At 32.4% G+C, this 25,649-nt stretch overlaps 1 protein-coding gene across 4 annotated transcripts in view; it reads right to left on the reverse strand.

Moving 5' to 3' along the window:
* LOC126840963 (follistatin-A) overlaps positions 1-20,271 on the reverse strand; it is a 59,172-nt gene extending 38,901 nt beyond the window's left edge. The window contains exons 1-2 of one of the 4 annotated variants that reach the window (XM_050577072.1): positions 20,129-20,271; positions 8,454-8,702 (exon numbers count right to left, since the gene is read on the reverse strand). In XM_050577072.1, coding sequence (XP_050433029.1) covers positions 8,454-8,556 — 103 coding nt within the window. In that variant the 5' untranslated portion in view covers positions 8,557-8,702; positions 20,129-20,271. Of the gene's footprint in view, positions 1-8,453; positions 8,706-10,414; positions 10,959-20,128 lie in introns of those variants that run through there. The other 3 variants (XM_050577071.1, XM_050577070.1, XM_050577069.1) reach the window with 3 other exon arrangements.
* Between the last annotated feature and the right edge of the window lie 5,378 nt (positions 20,272-25,649).

Genomic DNA, 25,649 nt, shown 5'->3' on the forward strand with positions numbered 1-25,649 from the left:
AAGAACACATAATAATATAATGTTTAACGTACTCCGAGAACAGCAGCAAGGAATAGCAGCTATTATTTTATATATATATATATATCACAGCAAGCAAAGTGCAAGAACAACTTTTCATCATCACACACCCAGGTCGTTGCCGCCCAGGTACACCCCTCCACTTTATCATTCCTTATCATAAGCATAAAACAGTAGCAATGTGCGTTTAGAATACAAGTCCGTACCCCAAGGCCATCGCCATTTTAGATGCAGTAGCTGAGACAATTTCTCAAAAATTTGTACTATTACTTTTTTGACATTTTTATGTCTTTACTTTGGCACACAACCGGAAAAATCGACAGTTTTTGTCATAACGAAAATCTCTGATGATTTATCTGATAAGATAAGAGAGATAAGAGAGATAAGAGATTTTACTTTGGCACACAACCGGAAAAATCGACAGTTAGAAAATCTAACGAAAATGTTTATGTTTTCATTGTATTGTTAAATAAGGTGATATACATTAAGGTAACTAAGGCAATAAATTATTAAAGACTGACGGTTAACCCTAATGCTAACAATACATATTTTGTAAGCACACTGTTGTCATTATACCTTTGACCTCCACCTGCCCAATATGCCCCCATAGTAGTTATCTATGATTTATTCGAAGGAACCGCAGCTTACTTGTTCATCTGGGACGAGCTGAGACATTCTATATACCTTATACTTTTTGTGGTAATACAGTACATTATTATAATATGCGACACTAACGGTTGTGTGTACTATAGCTGTGTTGGGTTAGGTAAACGCAATTAAAGATGAAAATTTAATGTGTCTGGCGCGCCAGACGGTTTTGACACTAAATCCGTCATATGAGTGTGTGTGTGTGTGCATTGTTCGATAAGACTATTCGCGGTGTGAAAAAATATAAAAAAAAATCTTTTGAATACAAACTACACGTTTGTAAAACACCGAGTGAGTACAGTAATAATAATAATATTGTGGTACTCATATATATATATATATATATATATATATAATAACATGTCTGCGCAGACCTCTGTACTTATGCTTTTGGCGTTAACCATATATATATATATATATATATATGGTTAACGCCAAAAGCATAAGCACAGAGGTCTGCGCAGACATGTTACTCCAGCAGGGGAGAGAGAAAGAGAGAGAGAGAGACACTGATGATTTATAAGCGCAATAAATAAGCTTCTATTAATGTAAACACAAGCAAGTACGTTGTAAGACGCCGTGTAACAAATTATATTCGTTTGTAAATTATTGTAAAATTCATTAAAAAAAAAAAAAAAATAGCATCTCCGCTTTGCATCGAAGCTAAAACGTGTGTACGTGTAGGTACATACCTAACCTATACTTCTACTCGTGTACTTAGTGTGTATGGTTAAAACAGCCGTTAGAGCGGGTAAAAAATAAATTAAAAAATCATCACAGACAGACACACCGGTGTGTTAAGTACGGCGATTTTTACACCAAGGTCTTGGTAACTTGAAACATTTAAACAAAAATCATTATTAGACAATGAAATCAAATCGATTGCCCGTTTATCGAGCTTTAGACTCAACAATTTTGTTACAGTTAGCTCTGATGATGAATAAGGTATAGAACTTGGCTGAGCAACTAATATAGGGGTTCCCGGTCTTATCCTGGGCGCAATTCGCAGGGAGCTTACATATTGTGCTTAGCGCCCTTAATTTTTAAAAATCAACCCCTACAAAACAGCCCCACGTCCCGTACCATAAGTATCCATAGCTCCCTCTTTTTTTTTTTGTAGCAAAATAACTACTGGAAGGTTTGTCATTGGTTATCACCTGTTTACATTTTTCTATTCATAATTGTAATTTTATAATATTAACAAGTGAAAAATGTTTACTTCTTAACGTCAATTTATCAGGTTATTTTTTGTGTCCTGCAAATCTTACAATTTGACTATTATGCCCTTTCTCGCCAAAACCGCGTCCAATTGTGCCCAAAAACTATGATTCAAGATTCAAGTCTAACTTAAAAAAAAAATATGGTAAAACTACTTCCGCCATCATAAATCGGTCGGTGTTTACATCATCATAATATAATATTTTATTATAGGTGCAATCGCTCAGCTCTTCTATTTACTCGACTTGTTTGTTATGACGGTCCGTCGATACAATACAATATAGAGATTACGTGTCCGAAAAAAATTCCGTTGTCTTTGTATTGTTATTTGTTAAGTATTTTTTTTTTAGCAGCCAAAACAGCTGTTGTCCGTTGTAAACAGTCACTCGAATAATGTCACTGAACTAGTTTGCACATTTGATTAACAGCTTACCATCATCATATAATACACGTGGACTTTGGGTCTAAGAGAATATATTAATTTTAATTTACAGGAAAATCTAGTTCACAAAACAAGGCATGTTTTTTTGAGTTTTCTTCTCATTGACCGATTATATAAGAAAATCACATCCAATTCATATGTAAAATTTTTAACTCAAAGGGAAGAGGATATTATATGAAAAGAAGGACAACAAATAATTGTCGACTCCTGACAATTACAGGTGAGTGATATGGACACCGGTTCGTATTCAGTTGGACTTTTATAAAAACATAAACTATTTGCTAACTGGTTGTGAATTATAGGCCAACCTATAGGAAGAAAGCAACTGTAAAAAAATGTTACATACTGTTGTGTGTGTGTGAGAAATACAAAATAATAGTATTAAAATATTTAAAATCTAGACTAACGTTTTTCTTTGGCAATCACATTAAGGCTTAAGCAAAAAAAAAATAGAAAAAATTCCTCAATCAAAAAGCATTAACATAATATTTAAAAAAAAAAATCCCAACTGGACTCGAGGCGCTCGTTTGACAGACACGTTTCCAATAGGGCCGGGCGTGGGTGTGTGTTGGTCTATCTATAAGATAATATACTTACAGCATACTTGTGTGTGCACATTATTGCACATTATGTGCATTACCTGTACACAGTTTGCTGTGTATAATAATAACATATAGGTACACACGCGCATAAACGAGAGAAAGGACAGATACCGTGTTAATTATTTATGGCGAACCGGAATGGATAGGGGGAGGGGGGGGGAAATTATTAACCGTCATAATTATATTATATTATTCGAATCGTCCGAGTGTACCCATACAAGATATGTGGTGGAAAGAAAAGAAAAAAAAAATTCCACGTGCACGTTGTGAGTCATTATAATAGTTGTAAATTTAATTAAAAAAAATTTTTTTCCGGAATCGAGGGGGAGGTCTTAATGTATACATAATAATAGTGTCGTTAACGCATATAAACACCCACGTGAGGAATTCTATTGCGTTTATTTTTTTTAAATAATAATTATACGGTTGCCACAGAAAATTTGATCCGCCTCAGGTAACGCACGTGCGGCACGCACAATGTTGGGAATAGTGCCAAAAAGGTTGTCAATGAACCCCAAAAGAAAACAACAAGAAGAGCAACCACTTTAAGAAACGCGCCATAATAAAATATATGCAATTTAAGTAGGCGTTTACATATATGTGGCATGACACATAGTACACACAGAGAGCATGTTGTGTCGGCGGGGCAATGGCCCTGTTAAAATTAAACTTATCAGTTCAACACAGGGAGACGTTGGAAAACATTTAAGACAAAGTTTCCCGGCAAAGGCCTAAGGTTTATAAGCAAAGACAATAGAGAGGGGGGTGGGGCAGTGCAATTCTCTCAAAGGTTATATCGTGTACAACGGATAATTATTCATATTTTACCAAAGAAACGACACACGTCCAAAAAATCATCCAAGGTCTGACGAAGACTGCTTAGAAGAAAATACACTGGCCTATATAACCGGCACACCACCATCTATAGTCATAATATTCTATTTGGAAATTTGGACACAATACATATTTTACTATAGTTGCCCCCAAAACATTATTAGTCGGTTGAACTGAATTTATTCAGTTATTCCCACTATAAATAATTAATTGTGTTCTATATTATTAACCATAGTTTTAACTGATCAAACTAAAATGTATGTATTTTTTTTTTTACTGTGATTAATGCATATATTTAATATTTGTAATATTCTGTATTTAAACACACACACACACACATATATTGCTCTTTAACAAGAACTTGGAAATACACCGTGATGTTAAGAAACTATTAAAAAAAAAAAGGAGGAAAAAACGTTAAAAGTTTTATAATCTTAACTCCATAAAATAAAATCTTAATTTTATGATGCCATAAACTTGGGAGGTTTTATGTTTTACACGCCAAATAGCATAGTCGATTAGGTGTTTTGAGAATATTTGTTGTATTTATCATACGTAAAAAAAATTACATTATTTATACAACACACTTCGAACTTCAAGTAGGTATCACATTTCCCGGTTTTGAGCTTTTCAAGTTGTAAATATTTTTATATTATTTTCAATTTTAGAATTTTTTAAATAAAACGCAAAAAAAAATTTCACATAGGAACTACTTGAGCTAAGCTAAGTGCGTGAATTAAAATGAAGACAAATCCTTTTTTTCAAAACATTAAATTCCAAAAAAAAAATTTTTAGAATTTTTTTTTGGAATTTAAATTGTTTTAAATAAAAAAATTAGAATTTTTTGAAACAATTTTTTTTGCACCTTAAAATGTTTTGAAATGTCTTGTTGGTGCCCCAAAGTTTGGGGATTTCTCATTCGAGTAGACTAAACCGTTTTTTCGTTAAATTAAATTCTCCCTTTTCGTTTTTGTCTGTTAAATCGTCAATTTACATTTATTAAATCACACTTGTGGGCGATGGGGGGGGGGGCGAGGGTATTACTAAGGCGAAGCAAAAATTGAAAACTGCACTTTTCCCATGCACTGTTTGTGCATGTCGCGTTGTGGACGGCAGTGAATCACATTAGCGTTACATACACACACACACACACTGTTGAAATCTTAAAGAATTTTTTATTTTCTTTATTTTTAGTGTGATTCGATAAGTGATGTTTCCGCTGGCGAGTACAAAACGCGTGGGCACCCAAGGCGAGGCGAGGCGACGATGATGATTAGTGATCGGTCAAAAGAATTCAGAGACTTGCAATCGAATAATAATAATAATAATAATAATATAATCAGCACAACAGTCATCTCTCCAAGACGGTCGGTCACGGTTAGTATTGTATATGGCTCTGAGAAAAACCGTTAACGGCTATCAACAGCAGCAGCACCTTGTGGCAAGGTCATAATTATTATTATTATTATTGGAAGAGTGCTGAAAACCTGTGCAGTGCACACATGCATAGTGCACGCACACACTGTTCGTTTTTTTTTATTTTACCATTTTTTTTTTTATCCTTCTAGAAGTATAATAAAAAAAAAAAAAAATCAAGGGAGACGAGAAAAATCTTAATAATTGCGTAATGACACGTCTAAGACGAGCGTGTGTCCACCGTGTGAACTTCCAAGAAGCACACACACGGATTGCGGCAATAAGTGTGTACAATATAAGTATTGTATATTCTTCTCTTGCGCGTGCATTGACTATTGTGTATGATTGCATCATATCGTTTCCGCGATATTATAATATTATATAGAAGAATACCGCGTATGAGTAATGCCAAGAATAATGCATTGAACATGTTTTAAGAAGGTCAATATATATATATATATATATATTATATTTCATCTCTCCCTGAAAAAAATAAACGTAGGTACCCAAAGCCCTGATCTCAGCGAATAACAACTGAGTGTTGACACTTGGCACGTTGGGCGTTTAATGCAAATATATAGATATATTTCAACGAAGAAGGGACTCCCTAGGAACTTGCTCTAGCTGGAGACACTCCATATATTGTTAGTATATTAATATACCGCACAGACCCTAAGTACACAAAAACACACAGAGTACGTATATCGTTTACAAATCTATAGTTATTTCGAAAAAAAACTCTTCCAAGAACTTGTCTTAAGTAGATAGGTGTAAAAAATAGTAATAACATCTGGACCGCGTCCAAAGTAGTGTCGCGCATCAAAAATTGTTGTTCAGAAGTGTTTTTTGGAAATAGCTACCAACGGAGCCGTTAACTATGCAGAATAGTTTTTTTTTTTTAAATAAAATTTAGCCTATTCCGTCTACACACGGTACTCGATAATAATTATCGATAGATAGCTGTCCATTTTTTAAGAGATAGATGTGGCTTAAAATTGAAGACGGTCGTATGACCGCTGTTGTACATAATAATATAGTTTACTAGGTATATCCGTACAAGAAAAACATGTGCGTGATTTTGTAATAGGTTTTTTTTTCCACACCTATCACACTCTCTTGTAGTGAAGAGGTCGGCACCGAATGCATTGTTATCCTAGTTTTGCCCTTCTTCTTGGGCCCATATCCGCGCGCATTGTGTGTAAGACATTCTTTAGTGCAGCTCCACATGCAGCTCTTCCTCTTCTTCCACCAAGTTCTCTGTACTGTGTACAAGCCCTGAGGGGTATTTTTTATGTCCTAACGGCAGCTGGGGACCTTACGGGGAGGAAAAAAATAATAATCCTCATTTGTATAATATTATAGTCATTTATATATAGTCCTTATTGCGACGTGGAGCCAAATGTGAAAGGAAAAAATGTAGACAACAATTGCGCGCCGTCGTTTTTATAGGTTTCTTCTTCTTTTTTTTTTTTTTTTGAATTTTACTTCTTAAAAGTCAACCCGACGCTTACTATTGTAATCATTACAATATTATTTAAGTGATTTCCGCCGACTATTTCGGCTGATCAGCTGACATATTGTATTTTGCATACAATCAATTAAAGGACTACACTATAAATGTCCCACGCCATAAAAGTTTCAGATTAATCTTATAGGAATGTTCCAAAAAATGATTGCCTGCGAACGGCTTAATGCAAAAAACTTGACCTATTATACTTAACTTGTTCACCAACACTCGATTTTTCAATACAAAACCATACAGAAATAAAATATATAATTAACTAATGTAAACTAATATTATTGTTCCACAGCGTTTCCGTGTTACAGACCGGTCTGTTCATCTTAGTACTGTCCCATAAAAAATGCAAAAAAAATCGACTTAAGCACACATACAGGGTGATCCATTAAGAATAGGCCATTCGTTTTCTATTGAAACGATGACGATTCCCTAGTTTTTCCTATTAGTAACACTTTATAATTATATATTAAGAATATTATGAATTTTTTTAACATGTAAACGTTAACTGCTGCATGTATTTAAAGTTGATTTTTTTTATTTCTAGCCCAAACTATAATTTTTGGCAATATAGTGTTTTTTTTAAATACCAGATGGAATATTTTCCGAATATTTTTTAACTGGTCGACAACAAGTTTTGGGTAATTACTATTAAGATTTTAAGAACATAGGACCGGAAGAGGGATGGAGCTTTTTTGGGTTTGAACTTTCATATCAGATTGGAATTTGTTAGTGCATATACCTAATACGATAGTAATGTTCGAATAACGATAAATTTTTTATCTGGATACATAGATATATTACAGGGTTGTTCAGATTTTATGTCACAGCAGAATTTTCGATAAATTACTCAAAATATGAACAAAATTGATCAATTATAAATAGGTTTACATACTTAATAATTTACAATATTATTAAATTACCAAGTATTTATCTTTTTTTTTTTAGTATGTTCCAGAGCTCTAACGACTTTTAAAACTTAAACTAATTTCGCCGACAATTTTGACTGGTCGATAACTAGTTTTTTAATTATTATTTTTTAAAGTTTAAAATTAAGAGTGAAGGAGTGTGATATTATTTTTTATGTATTCCACATTATTCTGGTCAGGTAGCACTGCTGCGAGAGCCTTCCTATTATTACATTATTGTCACTGTGTCTTTGTCATCAGACTTGCTACATATTTTGTATAGATTGTAAATTAAGAGAAAAAAATGTATTCCACTTCTCGTCCAAAGTTTTAATAACTTTACAAGTAATTAAAGCAAATTATTTTTATTTAAAAAAGTTAATATTAATTATGTACGTTACGGCTGAAGTTTGAAAAGTTGATAGAGCTTTTTTAAATAATATATTCTCTAGTATTATAAAATAACATAAACTAAATGTCTTAAAGACGTTAGGCGGTGTGCCCGGCAGCTAAGAAGTGCAGCTGACCGTATACACGATAGGGGCAAGACGAAGGGGGGGGGGACGTGTGTATACCTGATACGTCCTACCTGATAAAAAATAATAATAACAATAACAAAATAAAAAAAACCGGACGTGCCACCTCACTGTTTTCCAAGAGGTTGTTTTTTTTTTTTTTGGGAAAATCGCTATTGTTTTCTATAAGACTTGCAGTAAAAAAAATGCAATATAGAGAGGACGAGCCGCAGCTATTCATTATTACAGGTGACCCAAATGTATTATTATTGTTGTTGTTGTTGTTGTTGTAGGTATTATGCAATAATAGTAAAAAAAAAAAACCACGGGACTTACCCGACGTCACGTTCATCAGACTGCACACGTACAAGAAGACGGCGGCGGAGAAGAAAAAGTATTCGGGTTTCCCAGGCACCATCCTCGGTGTTGGGTGTGTCATGCTTTTGGCCGTGGCGGTGGTCACAGCAAGACGATGACGGCGGTCCGGCTGCGGCGGCGGTGAACGTCGACGACGCCGTCTTGGCCGTTCGTCTTGGCCATCTTGGCCGTTTCCGTATGGACGGTGTTGGTGTTTGGCTGCTGCTGCTGCTGGAAAAGGCCAAAAAACCATCGCCAACGCGGTTAGCAATGACAATATAGAAAATAATAATTACAATAACAACAGCGGTATATTATTTATATGCGACACGACACGACACGACCGCGCGACACGGCGACATCAAAGCCATTGTGCTTATCACGGGGAAGTCCTTACCAAAAAACGAGCCTTCCCCCCCCTACCCACCCCCCCAATCCACGGGCAGACTTAACTCTGTTCGTGTGGGAGGAAACGATTGGGCGTAAGACCTTTTGAAGCTCCTCGAACCGACCAATCGGGCGCCACTTAGCCGTTATGCCCCCTCCGCGATCACCTAACCTAACCTAACCTAACCTAACCTAACCAACCAACCAAACCCAACCTAACCAAACCAAACCCAACTTAACCTAACCTAACCTCCGCGATCCCTTCAAGAGAGCACATCTCCTCTCAAACGCCGTTTCTTGCAGATTGTCTTATATGTGTATATATAAGACTATATATGTGTACATTCGGATGTACACGGGAAATGTGCGTTTAATGTGGCCTTGAACCACCGAGTACGGTACACAGCTGAGACCCAGTAGGGCAGGATCCTAACCGTGTTCCACTTGGAACCTGACCAACGGCGACCAAAATCCTCTCAACACACACACACACACACACACACACACACCACACACCTGTAAGACGTTTGGCCAGTACAAGACAATAATTATCATACACTGTACATCATAAGCTGCTCACACAATAGTTTGAATTTACTCTTTTGGATTGGGTTGTATACAACAGCTAGTACTGAGTTAGTCCAATCGAAACTAGATGGTTTTGTTTTTGCAAACGACAAATCATTTTTTAGAATAATCCTACCCGCACATTAAGCATACATCTACTATTTCATCTTTTTGAAAAATCCCCAAAACAAATAAGTAATTATTATCTGGAAATTTAAACGACGGATACTAATAATAATATTATCCGTTGACTGTACAGGTACATCCCATAATGGTATTAAGATTAGAAAAAAAAAATGAACGATCAAACCTCAAATCTGAATAATAATCCTAGTGCATTAGTTGTATTTTTTTTATTGTTTTAATATATTATGTTCTTTGTGAAAAATCCTAAAATTGCTATTAGTGAAAAATGCAAATAAATAATAAATAAAATACATTCGAATCATAAAGATGTAATGGCGCCTTTTTTTTTTTTTTAATTATATAATGATAATAATCGAATGATGTTTTTTGTCATTGAATTCATATTTTCAATAATTATTCTACTTTATTCAATAACGTCTGCGAGAAAAAATATATTTTATTTTCTTATTTTGGTTTTTAATAATAGCGGCTGTGTATTCTTAACAAAAAAAAACCCTTAAACGTTTTATAAAAAAAAAAACCGTACAAAACTTGGAAATTTTTATAGCTAGGAAAAAAAAATATTCAAACGCAGTCAAGAAATCAGTTTTAACAAATATTTTGTGAACAAAAAAAAATCTAACAACTAATTTATTCCTTTTTTGATAGTCGGCCGTTCGTTTATTAACCCTTAGTATATATATGACTTTGCATAGCCAACCTAAAAATATGTACTACTACTACTTTTTCTTATTTAAAAATCGACCGTTGCCGAGTTAAGGGTTGAACGTGTAGTCGCGCGCGTTTTTGTTATAAAAATAAGTACAGTTGTTAAAAAAAAAAATATAAATGGTGCATACCTTTGAAAAGTTCAAATTTAATAAAAAGCATAAAAACTATCAATCGGTTAAAATGAGTTGAAAAAAAAAATAATGTAAATTATTTTTATTCGGATATATGTTGTTGTGTTGTGTTTTTTTTTTTTCAAATTTCTTTAGCTTATTTTGTTTCAATTCGAGCACAGATTTTTACAAACTATATTATAAGAAGAAACGTTGCCGTCCTGGGAAACCGTAAGAGCGCGATTTAAATTAAAAAAAAAAAAAAATTTTTAAATTTCAGAAACGTTTGGTTTTTTTTTTTTTAATTTTAATTAATTTTTTTTTTAAATGTTTTTTAACCCGAACACACACACACACACACGGTAGAACAAAATGTTGTCAGTTTGAATGAACGTTGACTGTGCGGACACCGTTCAATTTCGGACTGTGCACAGAGTCGGCGGCGGCGTCTCTCTCTCCACGAGCAGCAGCAGCAGCAGGTACCGAGGTGAATGTGCATGGGCAGCAGCACCGCGTTCCGTTCCCGCCATATGTGAAATGCACCGCGGCCGCCGACACTGTAATAACCGTGGAACGTGCGAACCGTCGATTTACAACTGGCCGTCCGTGCCGCTAGTAGTAGTGTAGTAGTAGTAGTAACTATAAACTAGTAGTGCCCGCGATTCATGTCGCACGCGATTTCCGTCCCGCACACAACACACAAAGGCCGGCGCGGCGGGCCAAAGGCCGCTCCCTACGGGCATACTGCACTAGGTCGGGTCGGGTCGGGGGCGGTTAGGAAGGGCCTTTCCTTATTAATAAAGGCCATCGCGTGCAAGGTACGGTTAGGTTAGGTTGGTTAGGTTGGGGTTAGGTTAGGTTAGGTTGGGTAAGGTTTAGAGATTAGACCTAGAATCTCAATTTAAATGTTAAACTGTGATGTGTAATTATTATTAGTTCAATAACTATCAAACTCTATCTTGGTAGTTAATTTATTATTTAGACTATCACAGCGTCCTTGAAAGCGATTTAAAAATGTTTTTTCATCTCTACACGTTTAAGCAGACTGAAAATAACTCGCTTAATTTTGGTTTTAGAGTAAAAGCACCCATTATAAAATTAAAAGACAACAATATTCCGGAGGGCAAGACGGTGCGTTTTTTGTCATTATTCCAAGTATAACGCTTTAAGTGGTTATTTTTTTTTTTTCCAAAGTTAAGTACCAGCAATAACTCTGTTTGTCAAAAGGCCTTTTTTGGAGTGAGATGCTAGTCGAGTGTGGAATCTTTTATAATATGTAATAATTGTTAATCTTGTTTCAGTTTTAATTTTCAGGTCAGTATGGAGGGTGTATTTTGATATGTAGGGGGGGGGTGGGGTTTAAGTTCTCCTCTTTTTGATGAAACCCAAATTAGAAATTTATATGGAAATTCGACCAAACGTAGATGGTACAATGGGTCTATTACATATGATACAATTTCCTCGAAAATCTGTAGTCGAACATTTTTTTTATTAAGAAAAACCCCCAAAAAAATAGGAAAAAATTACACTTTGACAGTAGTCAGTTATGGTTTTTTTTTTATTATTAAATTGCTTTTGTGATGACACAATATAGCACACCACTATATGATACGAAATAATACAATACATTTTTAATATTTACATATTGTATTTAAATAAGGAAGCCAGCGTCTAAAATAATTGAAGAAATAAATATAGTGGAACCAGAATAATTAAGAAAAAGTTGGGTTTCATGACAAACGTAACCGACGGAGGACAGAAGAGAAAAAAAAGTAAGTCACGCAATCTCCTTAAATTCTTTCAAACTTTTTTCAAAACAAACACTTACATAAAAATAACAACAACAAAACCCTACTTGAAAAAATGAGCAAAATGAACATTTCATTAAAATGAAAAAGTGTCTGATTATAACAAGCTAGAAAAGAACATAGCTATCCGACTTGAACAAATTTTTAGGCATTAGAAAAAAACTTAAAACAAAAATTTGTATTTTGTTTTGTAATTATTATATAGTAGGTTACTAAAATTCATTTTTGTAATTTCATAATTTTTTTAAGCCTATTGGTTAAGCCGTTAATTCGAGTATCAAACGAAACACTTTTTAATTGGACTTGATTTAATTTTAGGTTGCTTCTTACACTATTGCCTATATTTTATATATATAAAAAAAACAAATCAATTGAAAGTTTATTGAAAATATTTCTCTATCAACACTAATTTTAATAACTTTATACAAGTGTATATTATTATATATATATATTGCCAACACGTTTTTTATTTAGCAGCAAAATACTTCAAACTGTATTTGTATTGCCTATACAACTCCTAGTTTTCACTCTTTATGTGGACATCATTCGTTAAACGTTGTTAAAATTATTGTGTTGTTGGATTTGCAGAGTTTTAGCAATATATTTAAACACGCTTAGAGTTCCCTTAAAGTTCAAATAATGAACCGTCAACCGCGTGATTAGTCTACTAAATTCAAACGAACCAGTCTATTAGAGATATAAGTCATCCTATAATCCTTTAATCGTGCAACCTTGGTGATTGTTACACTTTTTTTCTAGTATATTACACTCACTTACTATTTTGTACAAGTCAATAATTTTCTAAGATGTGTCTATAAGTCGAAAATCAATTGTTTAAAACTTTAAGACAAATTTTATGTATTGTGCTTGGTCCCCACAAAATGCTATTACTTCTATTATTTGTGTAACTTGTAACTTTCACCAAAGACTTGGGTTCAGGACTGTCCCAATATTGATTGTATTGACTTTTGTGTGTGTCAAAAAACAAAAACCAAAAAGTAGGCGACAACATCCGTTCACGTCCTTCCAACGGTCGTTGACAAAAACAAACACCGTTCATTATAATAGTATACAATATTTTAACTGCATGCCAACCTACATAATAATATGGTCTTACACGGTCTCATATGGTGTCTTACATGCCGGAACTGGACAAAATCTGCTCCTTGAGAAATATGAAAAAATTGGATTTTTCTAAAATCCGTTCTATCAATTGCAATCAATTGTATTCTATCAAATTATCAACAATAAATTGCTGTCCAAGTTATATACCTACTTCGTTTCACAGTAACTATATCGTTGTGTCACTAGATTTAGGGTTTAGAACTAATCTAAAAAATAATAATATTGGGCTGACAAAAAAAAAGCAAGCAGAGTGGGGATAGATAAACGGGGTGGGGCGAGGGTAAAGGGGGTGGTCAATAGCTGATATTATTGTAAAGGCCATAATGGAGATAAGATATTAGGGATACTACATTAGAGATAAAAGATAAGAGATTAGAAAATAAATAGATAATAGAAAAGAGATTAAGGATTAGGGATAAAAATAGAGATAATGGCTTAGAGATTAGAGATAAATTGAGGTAATAGATAATATGAAAACAATGTAACATATAGAAGAACAATGTATCTCTGTAACATATAGAAAAATATCTTACAGAGTACACGGGCACATCATAGCTCCGCTTAGAAGCCAAAACCGCCGGATTCAAGTTGGGCTTTTCTAAGAAGTTTAATTGGTTTTTTTTTCCAACTATTCAACTAATGCTAGAAAAGGACAAATAAAATTTACACACACACACACATGGTATGATTCCATGACAGGTCGGACCTACTCTTGTAATACCATTGTAGTATAATTGCGTATAATATCTGCTGAAATAGGTCAAAATTCAATATATATATATTTTAAGGTGGCCTCTTAATACCTTTGCAGCAATTTAATAATAAACAATAAAACAAAAATTTATAAGAGGACTGTTATCAGTGCTTCCTTATCAGTGATAAGAAGGGAAAGTTTTTATCTTTTTCCCCTCCTTATCACTGATAACAGTGCTCTTTATCAATTTTTGTTTATTACTAATTTGCTGCAAAGGTATTATTATGTGGTCACTTTGAAAACATGATGAAAACCGACGATTAACACTAACGATTTGTACGTTTATAGAGTTTTGCTACTCGAAGGTACACACATAAGAAAGCGGTGGCCCCGGGAGTCTGGGGACCGTCTTGTGGACGTCGGGGCACCAACGTCTGTCTGGTCTTGTACTTGTTATACAGGTGTCTAGACGGTAAACAAGCAAATCCTTCTCTCGTCAACACACATGCACACACACACACATATGCACATTATTACAACACGGCTAAAGCAATCGGCGGGCCCCGCCGGTCAGTGCGCCCGCCGTCATTACCGTTGTGTTGCGGAGAGCGCTTTTCTCCTCCGTCGGATATCGTCTTATTCTTCTTATATTACGTACACACACACACACACACACATTGCTCTTTGTGTATAATAATATGAATGTATGAATGTATGTGTGTGTACAATTCCGTATTTATTCAAATGAGTGGAGCCGTTTCGCGGCATTGTCCCGACTGCGACGTTCGTGAAGTCGCAATAAACAGACCGATGAACCCCTCGAGAGATGTACACACATACACACAAAGAGCTTGGAAGAAACTTATAAGTCAACGGGCTAGCTAGCAGCTAAGTATACATAGGTAGGCCTACCGTGTATTATGTAACAATAATATTATATATTATAATAATATAGTCTCTCCTATACAACAAACCGGATGCCCACCTCGTTCGGACCAACCGCGGTTAGGATATATTATATACATGTATAATGTGTATACGGTACAGAGAAATATATTATTACCACGACCGCGGTTGTGGTAACACCCTTGCCGGCCGGGGGTGCGCTTTGTGTTTTGTAAAATATACATTATAATATTACACTACCTAACCGTGCTTTTGCGAATAAATACCTAGAGTTTATTATACACAATAATATGCAATCTACAGTTTTCCAAAAATCCATAAATTCGCCATCTTAAAGACGCCTTTATTAAAATTACAAGAAAATTCCAAACTACTGCGTTATCACAGTTGTTATTTAATGATAACAACAAACCATTAATTTGATAATAAGAAGGCACTTTATCTCTACGCCGGCAACGGGGAATGAAGTAAATTATGTATATTTTGATTGGTTTAAATTAAGGCCATTAGTTTGACACCAAATACACCAAAATAGTACTTTTGTATTTCCAATGGCAAGAATTGTACAATGCACGCAAGTATGTATACATTATAAATTGTTTGAATGATGAGAACTTTGACTATGTTTAACGTGTGTTAATAATTAAGATATATATACATTTGAATAATTAAGAATATGCCCTTTCTTCATTGCCATTTTGTTCCATATCCAAAAACCAACGTAGGTACATTATAATATCATGTACTTGTACATTTTTTTATGGCTCATAAAGTTAACGTTATGCTAAAAATCTAAATTAACGTTTCCCCTAACAGTAAATGGCTACAAAAAAAAAACAACAACATAATATTAGCACTTGCACAATTAAGTCGAGTGTGTCGTAGGTCGTGTTGGTCTCGCACAATGGAATAGGTAGGTATTTTTTACTGTTAGCTACCAAACCCTTTTTTTATTTATTTTTTTAACCACCTTATTTCGAACATTGCGTGATGATGATGTATACAAAGCGCATAGATATTTTTTAATTATATATATTATATGCTTTATGAGATTCGGATCCCGTTTTGGTCACACACACACACAAACAATACCACAAGTCAATAATTAAACTTTTTTAGATAATTAGGTATGGACTAAACATAAAAATAATTCTGATGGAATGTGTCTGAATCTAACTAAAGCCGTTGAACCGTTCCACACACAATGTATTGGACTCGGTACAGCAAGGTAAACTCATCGATCAATATTTTTTGTTAAAATATATATTATTAAAATAGCGATTATCGTAGTACCTAAAACTATTAATTTCAATTTACACCACAAAACGCGAACCGACGTTCAAGTTTAATGGTTTTTATTCGTGCGGGGCAAACAAAAAAAAAAGGCCACAACATTTTTTGCGCATTAATGTCAAACAGCTTTTGTTAATGTACAAAAAAAGGCTAGCTGATGTTGTTAGCTGTTCTTGGAATGCATTTTGCGTTATTGAAAACATGGCACTAACCGATTGCTTTTGTATTTTTTTTTTTTTCAAAAGCGCACTGCGTTATTAAATGGAAATGATGTTTACCGGAAGAAAACCGTAAACGAAATGGGTTTCTGCGAATTTGCAATATTGTTATAGTGTCGATAGAAATAATGGTATTAGACTTTACTTCTCGAAATTGTGTGAAAAAAAAATGATATAAAATCGAGCAAAAATAATAGGAACCAATTTTGTTGATAAGTTTTGTCGTCGTTGACGTTAATGATATTGATAAAATGTTCCAATTCCGCCTTTTATTTTTTTTTAATGACCTCGACCTACATTGTACTCCCATTTTATAAATTGTTTGAACGCATAATATAATATCTGCTGAAATAGGTCAAAATTCAATGTACATATATTTTAAGGTGGCCACATACATACCTTTGCAGCAAATTAATAATAAACAAAAATTGATAAGAGGACTGTTATCAGTGCCTCCTTATGATAAGGACACACTGATAATAGTCCTCTAATCAATTTTTGTTTATTATTAGTTTGCTGCAAAGGTATTATTTGGCCACATTAAAAAATATAATAAAAAACCGACAAATTAACAAATTTTCCAGAACCGCTGAGCTGACTCCTAAACAAACACATAAGTCATAACATACAGTGTCTATCTATCAAAAATCCTATGATGATGTCATTTGATTGCAGGAAGAGGACAAAATAAGAAAACGATTTTACTTTTCACGAAATCTTGGAAAACCGTAAATATTATTTTTTAATTTTAAATACTTAACGTAGGTGTAATCACGACGTGTAAAAATAATTTGAAACATACATACTTCAAAACGACGTTTGTTTTATATTAAAATAAATATCAATACTTAAAAGATACAAAAAAATATTTTTGAGAATACGGTTTTGCAGTTTTGTAAAACGATTCCAACATGGCGGTAATAAAACAACTTTTTATTTTTATTGTTTGGTTTTTAACGTTTTAAATACTTTTTACAGATTTACACGGAAACGTGTTTCTTAATTAAAACGACTTTATAACTTGCGAATTTATTATATATATATTTTTTTTTTAATACTACCCATTAACACCACCTGGTCTAGACTGTGTTAATGGGATTTTTAAAAACGACAGAAGTGATAATATATTAATGGTATTGACCTAACTTTAATTGGCATATATCACGTTTTTGTTCTAGAATTATGTGTTACTTAAAGGCCTTTAAAGTTGTTCGAATATAAAAACATGGATTAATATTTTCTTTAGCATATAGCATGTCGGTTGGCACTACTGAGTGCTTTCCCAAAACCGTTATGTCGACATTGTTTTTTTTTTGTTCTTTCTTGAATACATTTTGGTTTGTAAAAATGACTTATTGTACAGCATACCAACTTAACAAAATTATGGTTTTATTATGTAGGATGAGTAACTCCTAAGTGAATTTTATTTGGGATGCTAAATTACAGTGACTAAAAAAAATATAACCCTTGAAAAGTCTAACAAAGAAAATTTTGGTGTACCTAAAATAAGCGCTTTGTGATTTTTTAAAAATATGAACTAAGTGAAAGTTTTAAATCAAGATCGGTTCGGTTTTTAAGATTACCTATTATGTAGATGTAAATTGACTTAAACAACTTATTAAGTCGTACATTTTTACTTTTGTGGCGTTTATTTGTACTCTATATTGTTATGTAGGCTCTACGATGGACTTGGATCCCTGTTATAGAAAAAATAAAAGATTGTCAAGGTCGTCGATCTCGCTCGATCAATATAAAATGTCTACATATATAGATACTTAAGTGATTTATTCTAGAAAATAACCGCGTAACCCTGTCAACGGTTAAGATGCCATCAGCTCTCTTGTGTAGGCCGCACAAGGTCGATAACATGTAAATATTGTAATAATGTTATATACATAATGCATTATTGTAAAGTCTATATATATATATTGTTCAATAATAACGTACGCGGAACTTTGTCATTAAAAAAAAAATCAACTTACCAATAAAATATATATATAAATATATAACAAGCTGGGTATAATAATATGTAGGATAGGAAAAAACCGAAAAAAATTAACCTTGTGGTAATATTGTACCTAGATAAATGCAGATACAGATGTATTAATCGTTTTTTTTTCAAATTTAAAGTTTCTTTCACACATAAATAATATTAGAATAAAAATAGTAGGCTACACTTGAGTATAGCTACACTTGTCTGCCTAGTAGACTAATTATTATTAGCAATATTACTATTTATGTTTTTAAAAACGCCCTTCGATTGGGTACAACACGAGTTCTTTTGAGTATTTCAGTTTTTTCTGAGTTACAATTTAGTATTTTTTTTAAAGAAATTAAACACAATGATGATATTTTCAATACCCAATATGCTTCTCACCAAAACCCTTATCCAAAAAATTAAACGGCTTTAAACAAAAATACTATAATAAAATAATAATACTATAAATGCTAATAATAATACTCTAATCAGGACTTAATGACTTTTTGCAAAAAACATAACAAACATTTCCCAACAAATTTGATTCAGTAGTTTAAGTGTAGAGTAAAATTGGAATTTTCCAAAAAAAAAAATGGTATTCAATGATAATCAAGTTTTAACATACTATGCGTTTGTATGTACTATTTTCATTCCTCTTTTTCGAAATCTCACCTGTTAAATTAAGTTTTCATCGATTAATTTTCAGCTCATAATCACTTGAAAAAATGTATAAAAAAAAACCAACTAAAATGAGTGTGTCTAACGACAGTAGTTTTCTTAGCAAGTATTTTTTAATCTATGCTTTCTAGAAAACTCTAACTTTCTTAAAAATATAATATTATATTGACACGCTTATTTTAACTGTAGCTGGTAATTTAATTTACAATTTATGCCTTGAAACAATACCAATTGTTGTTTTTTTTAATTTTAAAAATAGTACAAACCTATTTAACTTTCTTTTTTTTTTGGCAGACAACTTTCAAATAACAAATCTCAATTTACCCTAAAGTGCGTTACAGTTTATTAAAAAAATCCCCAAAAAATATATATAATAATTTTTTAAACCAACCAGGTTTTTTTTATCGAATCATCTGAACCTATTTTTTTTTTTACATACAATAAACACTTACAAAAATACCAAACGTGCATTTGAGTAAGTATGGTTGCCTGTCGTCCAAGGCATTTTATTATATGTAAAATGTATTCAAGATAAGCAGTTTTTTTAAATAATGTGCGTTTCAATAATTGAATAATTATTATTCAGGGAAGAAAAATAACAGACATCAAATCTTTAAACGAGATTCGATTTTACTTCACTTGAAAATACTTTATTGTATTAAGTGAATTTTTCCAAATAAAAGTGATCGATATTGAGTGCTATCATATATTTTTTTTAACACTACCAATGTAAAATATTATGTAAAAATTGATATCTATTTTATCAGAACAACATATCAATTTCATTTAACATTGGGACTGAACAGATGAAAATAAGATGTGGTAAACATATTACGATTGTGATTTTATGTCATTAGCATGTCGTCTTTCGATAACGACAATATTAATAAGCAGTATATTATATTGTATATGATAGCATTTTCTAATGATAAATGAGAATAATTTCTAGAAAAATCTAGACTACATTTATTTGGTAATAACCAACACCCAAGTACATATTATTGTAAAATGTTAATAATTATATAAACTTACTTGTTTTTATTACAGGTATCAATTGGTATGTTAATTTGTCTAAGTACAACAACTGTCAATACGCGAATACGGTAAAATTTTTAATGGTTTTGTTAGGTTTCTTTTTATTATTATTATGAATCGATAAGCAAAATATAATTCGAAACACGTTTAAAGTCGGATAACTAATGTCACTTGGCATTAGGATAATCAACGTTTTATAGGCAGGAGGCTGTGTGGGGATACAATATAGTATATATTATATACTGTGAATATATTTTGTATAATATGAACTATTACTAAATAGCTATTATAAACCGGTAGATACAACTAGTGTGTCTGTTAACTATTATATGGATAATAATTCTTATAGATATACACACTATCTCTGTCTCTCTCCGTCTGTCTGTCTGTCTGTCTTTAAGTAACTCTCATTTCCCCTACCAGCATCTTCTGCAGCTGAAGGGTGTTGTTTTGCTTGGTCGCCATGTTATATATTATTATATTCGTCACAATCTAATCGCAATAGACAATAATAATATTATAGACTACTAATAATTATAGCCTATCACTTAAATTCAAGGCGGATCGAAGACAAAAAATTGTTTATTACTATATTATTATACATAGCACGTTGCTAAAAAAACGCATCCGAGTATAATATAATAATTAATAGTTACCTACTGTGGTATGTATAGTTTTGTATGTATAATATAATGTGTAGTTTTTCCTCATGCCCAAGACATGAGCAATATTTACCATAATGTTATGCCGTATTATTTTAGCTATCACAGGCAAAACTAGACCTAAATTTTACAGGGTACTAAAACTATGTACCTATACCTCGCTAAACATAGTAATTATCTTCGTCAAACCGTTTGATATAAAATAAAATATTCTAAAAAAAAATTTGAACAGAGTATGAATAAATAATTAAAATTGTATGCGTACAAATCGAGGATTGAGGTTAGGTTAGGTTAGGTTTGATTAGGTTAGGTTTAAATTTTGGGGGGTGCCAAAGGTCCCCTTAGCACCCCCCCCCCCTAGTGACGCCTATGCATTTTATACATCCGAGTAACATGGTAATAATAACAGCAATAATAATAAAAACATAAGCACAACAATGTATTATACGTCACTTCAACCTGTAATTATTGTAAACCGACAAAATGCAAAATGTACAATATTCAAGTTGCTGCACAATCAGAGTGCAAAATCTATGAAAACCATTTTTTTTTTAATTTGAATCGCTTTTTATTAAAAGGGCATAATATGTTACATTTTTTGTTAATTTTTTTTGCAACTTTCAACTAGTATAAACTTGAATTAAATATTTTTATAGTATCGAAATTTGGTACGAATGTCGAGTACTATGCACGTCATAATGCACATTAAAAAAATTATTTACAAAGTTGTCACATTTTGAAAGTTATGCAGTTTTTTATCATTTCCCAAAAGTTCACCTGTTGAAACGTGTGCCCATTCAAACAAAAATCGATTCAATTTGAATAGCTCATACAAAATTTATTTTATGTATTCTATGACTACATTTTTTTTCTTCTGGTAAATACATAACTGTATAACCACTTTTATAATTATGGACTATGGCTGTATTCGCGTTGAAGATAATATTACACACTGGCAATGTCTATAATTTTCTCAACACACATTTTATCTTGGAAAAAAATTGCGTTCGGCAAAATGTATACAGCTTTTAAGTATTTAACCTTAATATATTAAAGAACGATCATTAAAAAAAAAATGTACTCGTCTAAGACAATTATCTACCGTGTAGACCAATAATTATAACTAGTTCAGCAATTCGCCTTGCGGCTATGGATTGTCTATGATATTATTATATATTATACATTGTAGGTGAGTCTCTAGTTTATTCGCTGATTTATATACACTGAGGCATCGCGTACAATGTTGGGTGCGATAGATTACTTTTTAAACGGTATTGAACGGTTAAACGGTATGTACTTAGACTATTATAATTATTATGTGTAAACACTTACTACAGTAGAACGTTTAACCAACCTAATCACCGTGTGTTGTCGTCCTTCGGCCATCAATACTATGAGAGGTTCTCCGGCTCTTGACCTACCACACAATATGTCAGGGAATAAAACAATATATATAAATCCTAGAACTATACTTAACGAGTTAGGTTTTTTTTTTTTTTTTGAAAAACCTTGGACGCAATAGAACATAGTCAAATTTACACACCCAACACACCGATTGCCTAAGCAAAAACCAAAACACACACTCGGCGGGTGTGGTCGTTTGTTTGTTCATTTAGTCGGATCGACTGTGAATTTAATTTTTTGTGCAAAATCCAACCCAAAACTCATGTTGAATATGTTTCCGCAAAATACTAACAAAAAACAAAGATGAATAAAACAGAAAATCTCTAGAAAACATCCACAACCACGGGAGCCATCTTATCTCTTATCTCTCTTATCTCTTATCTCTTATTATATCAGATAAATCATCAGAAATTTTCGTTGGGTATATTTTAATTGTCGACTGTTTTCGGTTGTGTGCCAAAGCAAAGACATAAAATTTCAAAAAAGAAATTCTGTTTTATACTAGACAATTTTAATGGAATAACGCCATAACAGGATATTATAACTATAAATATTATTTTTCGAACGGTTCGAGCCGTACATTACACTCGTATTGCAAATTATTCAGATACATATATCGTGTCTCGCATTTTTTTGGATCTAAGTATCATAAAAAAAAAAATGTAAATTTTGTCGACCGGTTTTGCGCAATTTAAATTGTTTAAATCGAAATGAAAAAAAAAATAAAACTCCATGATGGAACAAATTTGTAATTATTAAACTCAAGCGCGTGCACAGGACGGCCATGTAGCAGCTATAAAGACTAGCAAATCAATTTTTTTTTTTTTGGATTTCTCCTCATGAGCTTGGTTTTTCCCCCCCATTACATGACCTATTTGTGTTAAAGAGAATCGCATATTATTATGTATTATGTATACCTATGTACTACCAATGCGCATTTTTAATGTACATATTTCATTAATGTATACACGTGTAGCAAATTCGACTTTTTTATGATTATTTATAGTGTTGTGTTTTTTTTTTTTTTTAATAGATAGATCACAGCAATAAAACATCATGCGTTCCCTATCCGTGGAATTTCGATGGTAATTTATAGAAAGCAATATAATATATTCAACACGCGACGCACGTGCCATTATTATTATATTAAAAGTTATAATGTCCAAACCACCCGAGTGACATAAATAACGCGAAAATTAAAAAAAAATGTATATATAATTCTAAGTTTTAGCTAGGTTTAAGATTTTATAAAGAACCGCTATGAGAATCGACCAGGTGTGGTCCGAATTTTGTTTTTGTACTTGAACGGTTAATGTAACATTATGATAACAGTTAATGATAATAGTATTTATTATTTATCAATTGCAGGTGTCTAATCACACTTTTAATTAGCGTTGCATCTCTTGTGCACGTTCGTTTTCTGCTTTAAGGAAAATAATAAATATTCGGCTTAGGGTTTTGAATTCGAGGCTTAAGACAGACTTGCTGATATTACGACAAGTTTAATTAACATAAACAAAGTTGTTATCAGTTTTACCGTAACTCCTTCTGTGGAAATCAATTTTTTCACTGTATCAATAATGTCCTTAAGATGTCCAAAGACGCTGGACATCACAACATTGCAATAAATTACCTGTTAAAAAGCCTTATGACCTCCTTGGAACTATCTAGATCGCCTATCGCTATTCACTACCTTTCCATTTGTACAAAGACTGTCACTTAATGATTCTCCTCTTTGTCTTTTGTGTCATATTTTCTCATTTTGAATATTTTCTCGTTGTTCTTTTCCATCTGTCTTGTTCTCCCTACTGAAATCTCATAATATATCTCTTGGCCATCCTTTTATACTGAATTTGATAAATGTTAGTTTATCAAAGTCATTTTTTTAATGGAGGCTGAATTTATAAAATTCCTTTTTTCAGAAAATAGATGTGCTGGACAAATTCATCAGCCAGTTTTCTGTGGAAAACCCCCAAAAAGTAGTTGTGGTTTTATAATTGTTTAAAAAAAAATTGATATTTTGGTTTAACACTACAGTGTAATTTTATATGTATAATTATTTCAATTATTAAGATTTAAATATAAAAGTATTTATTTATTTTCACCAAAATCTAATATAAATAACTCAGAAAATATTTGACAATATAAGAATGATTAGCCAAAAAATTTGTAATCTTGTTTCTATTCCAAAACTAGTGTTTCCCACTATCTAAGCAAGTACACAACACTTATTAAACTTTGGAAATTGCTCATACTTCAAATTATGTCTCTCGTATTGTGCATATACATATTAATCGTTTAAACTTTTTACACGTATAATTAGTTTTGATCTTAAAATAAGCATTTTAGCTTTTAAAGTTAGCGTTTAAATTGTATATACTTACGTATAAAAATTCAGACTTAATTGACTTATACATTTATGTAGGTACTATAAACATGGCTAAATATTCCAAAGCGTTTAATTCCAATCTGATATAAAACATAAAATTAGTATATAATATGTACCTATACAAATCTGGAAACTTTATAGAACTTTATTTTTAACTTTACAAACCTGATAACTGATGACTGGTACGCTTCATGAGTAAAATTTATTCGGCCACATTGTCTTTTTTGACATCACCAAAAGAGTTAGGTTAGGTTAGATTAGGTTAGATTAGATTAGGTTTAGCTATATTAAGTTTAAAAAAATATATACAGTTTTTAGTTGATTATATTCGCACTAAATTTATATAATTTTTAATATTATATTTACATTGAAAAACTTCACACGCCATTTGGGTTAGGAACAATAGTTCAATAAATTCATTTAAAAAAAACAAAATATACTTTGGCGGTCGGTTTAAAGCGTACTATTTGCTTGGAACTTCAATAAGTAATGTCTAGAGTTTTGCTAACATTAACCGAACTGAAGGTTGGACTGTAGTTTTTAAGATATCATAAAAATGATGATGTCCTATCAAAGATGAACATGTGTAATATTATTGTGGTAGTGGACGTACAAGGCTGTTGTATGTTTAGTATTATTAATTATTTAAATCCACACGGTTTTTGTACCCATTTTATTGTGAAAAATTCCACTAGGCCTTCATCATCATCATCTCCAAGTCTTGTATTATATTTCAAATATCGCCCTAATGGTCTCCACGATATCTGTTCCAGTTAAATATGCCATGCCATCACATTGTTGTACGACCTGGCCTAACCTACCATTTGTTGGTTGTAAAAATAACATCCTGTTCAAGGCATTATTTTTCAAACGTCAGACAATAAGTGTCAATTACACCGTCCAAGTCACAAGAACATGTAGCCAATAGACACACAGAAAATAAGCCTATTGAAAAATTATGAAAAAAAAAAAATACAATTTATCCTTCAAAGTACCTAGTCGATGTAAACAAAACAATAGTATTATTGTAGTGTACTACCGTATCATTAATAATATACACTTA

Source organism: Adelges cooleyi, unplaced genomic scaffold (genome assembly GCF_023614345.1).
Source record: "Adelges cooleyi isolate 19-005CV unplaced genomic scaffold, UGA_ACOO_1.1 ACOO_flye_CR_arks_rails_tigmint_CR_PRNA_376, whole genome shotgun sequence".
NCBI classification, from domain to species: Eukaryota; Metazoa; Arthropoda; class Insecta; order Hemiptera; family Adelgidae; genus Adelges; species Adelges cooleyi.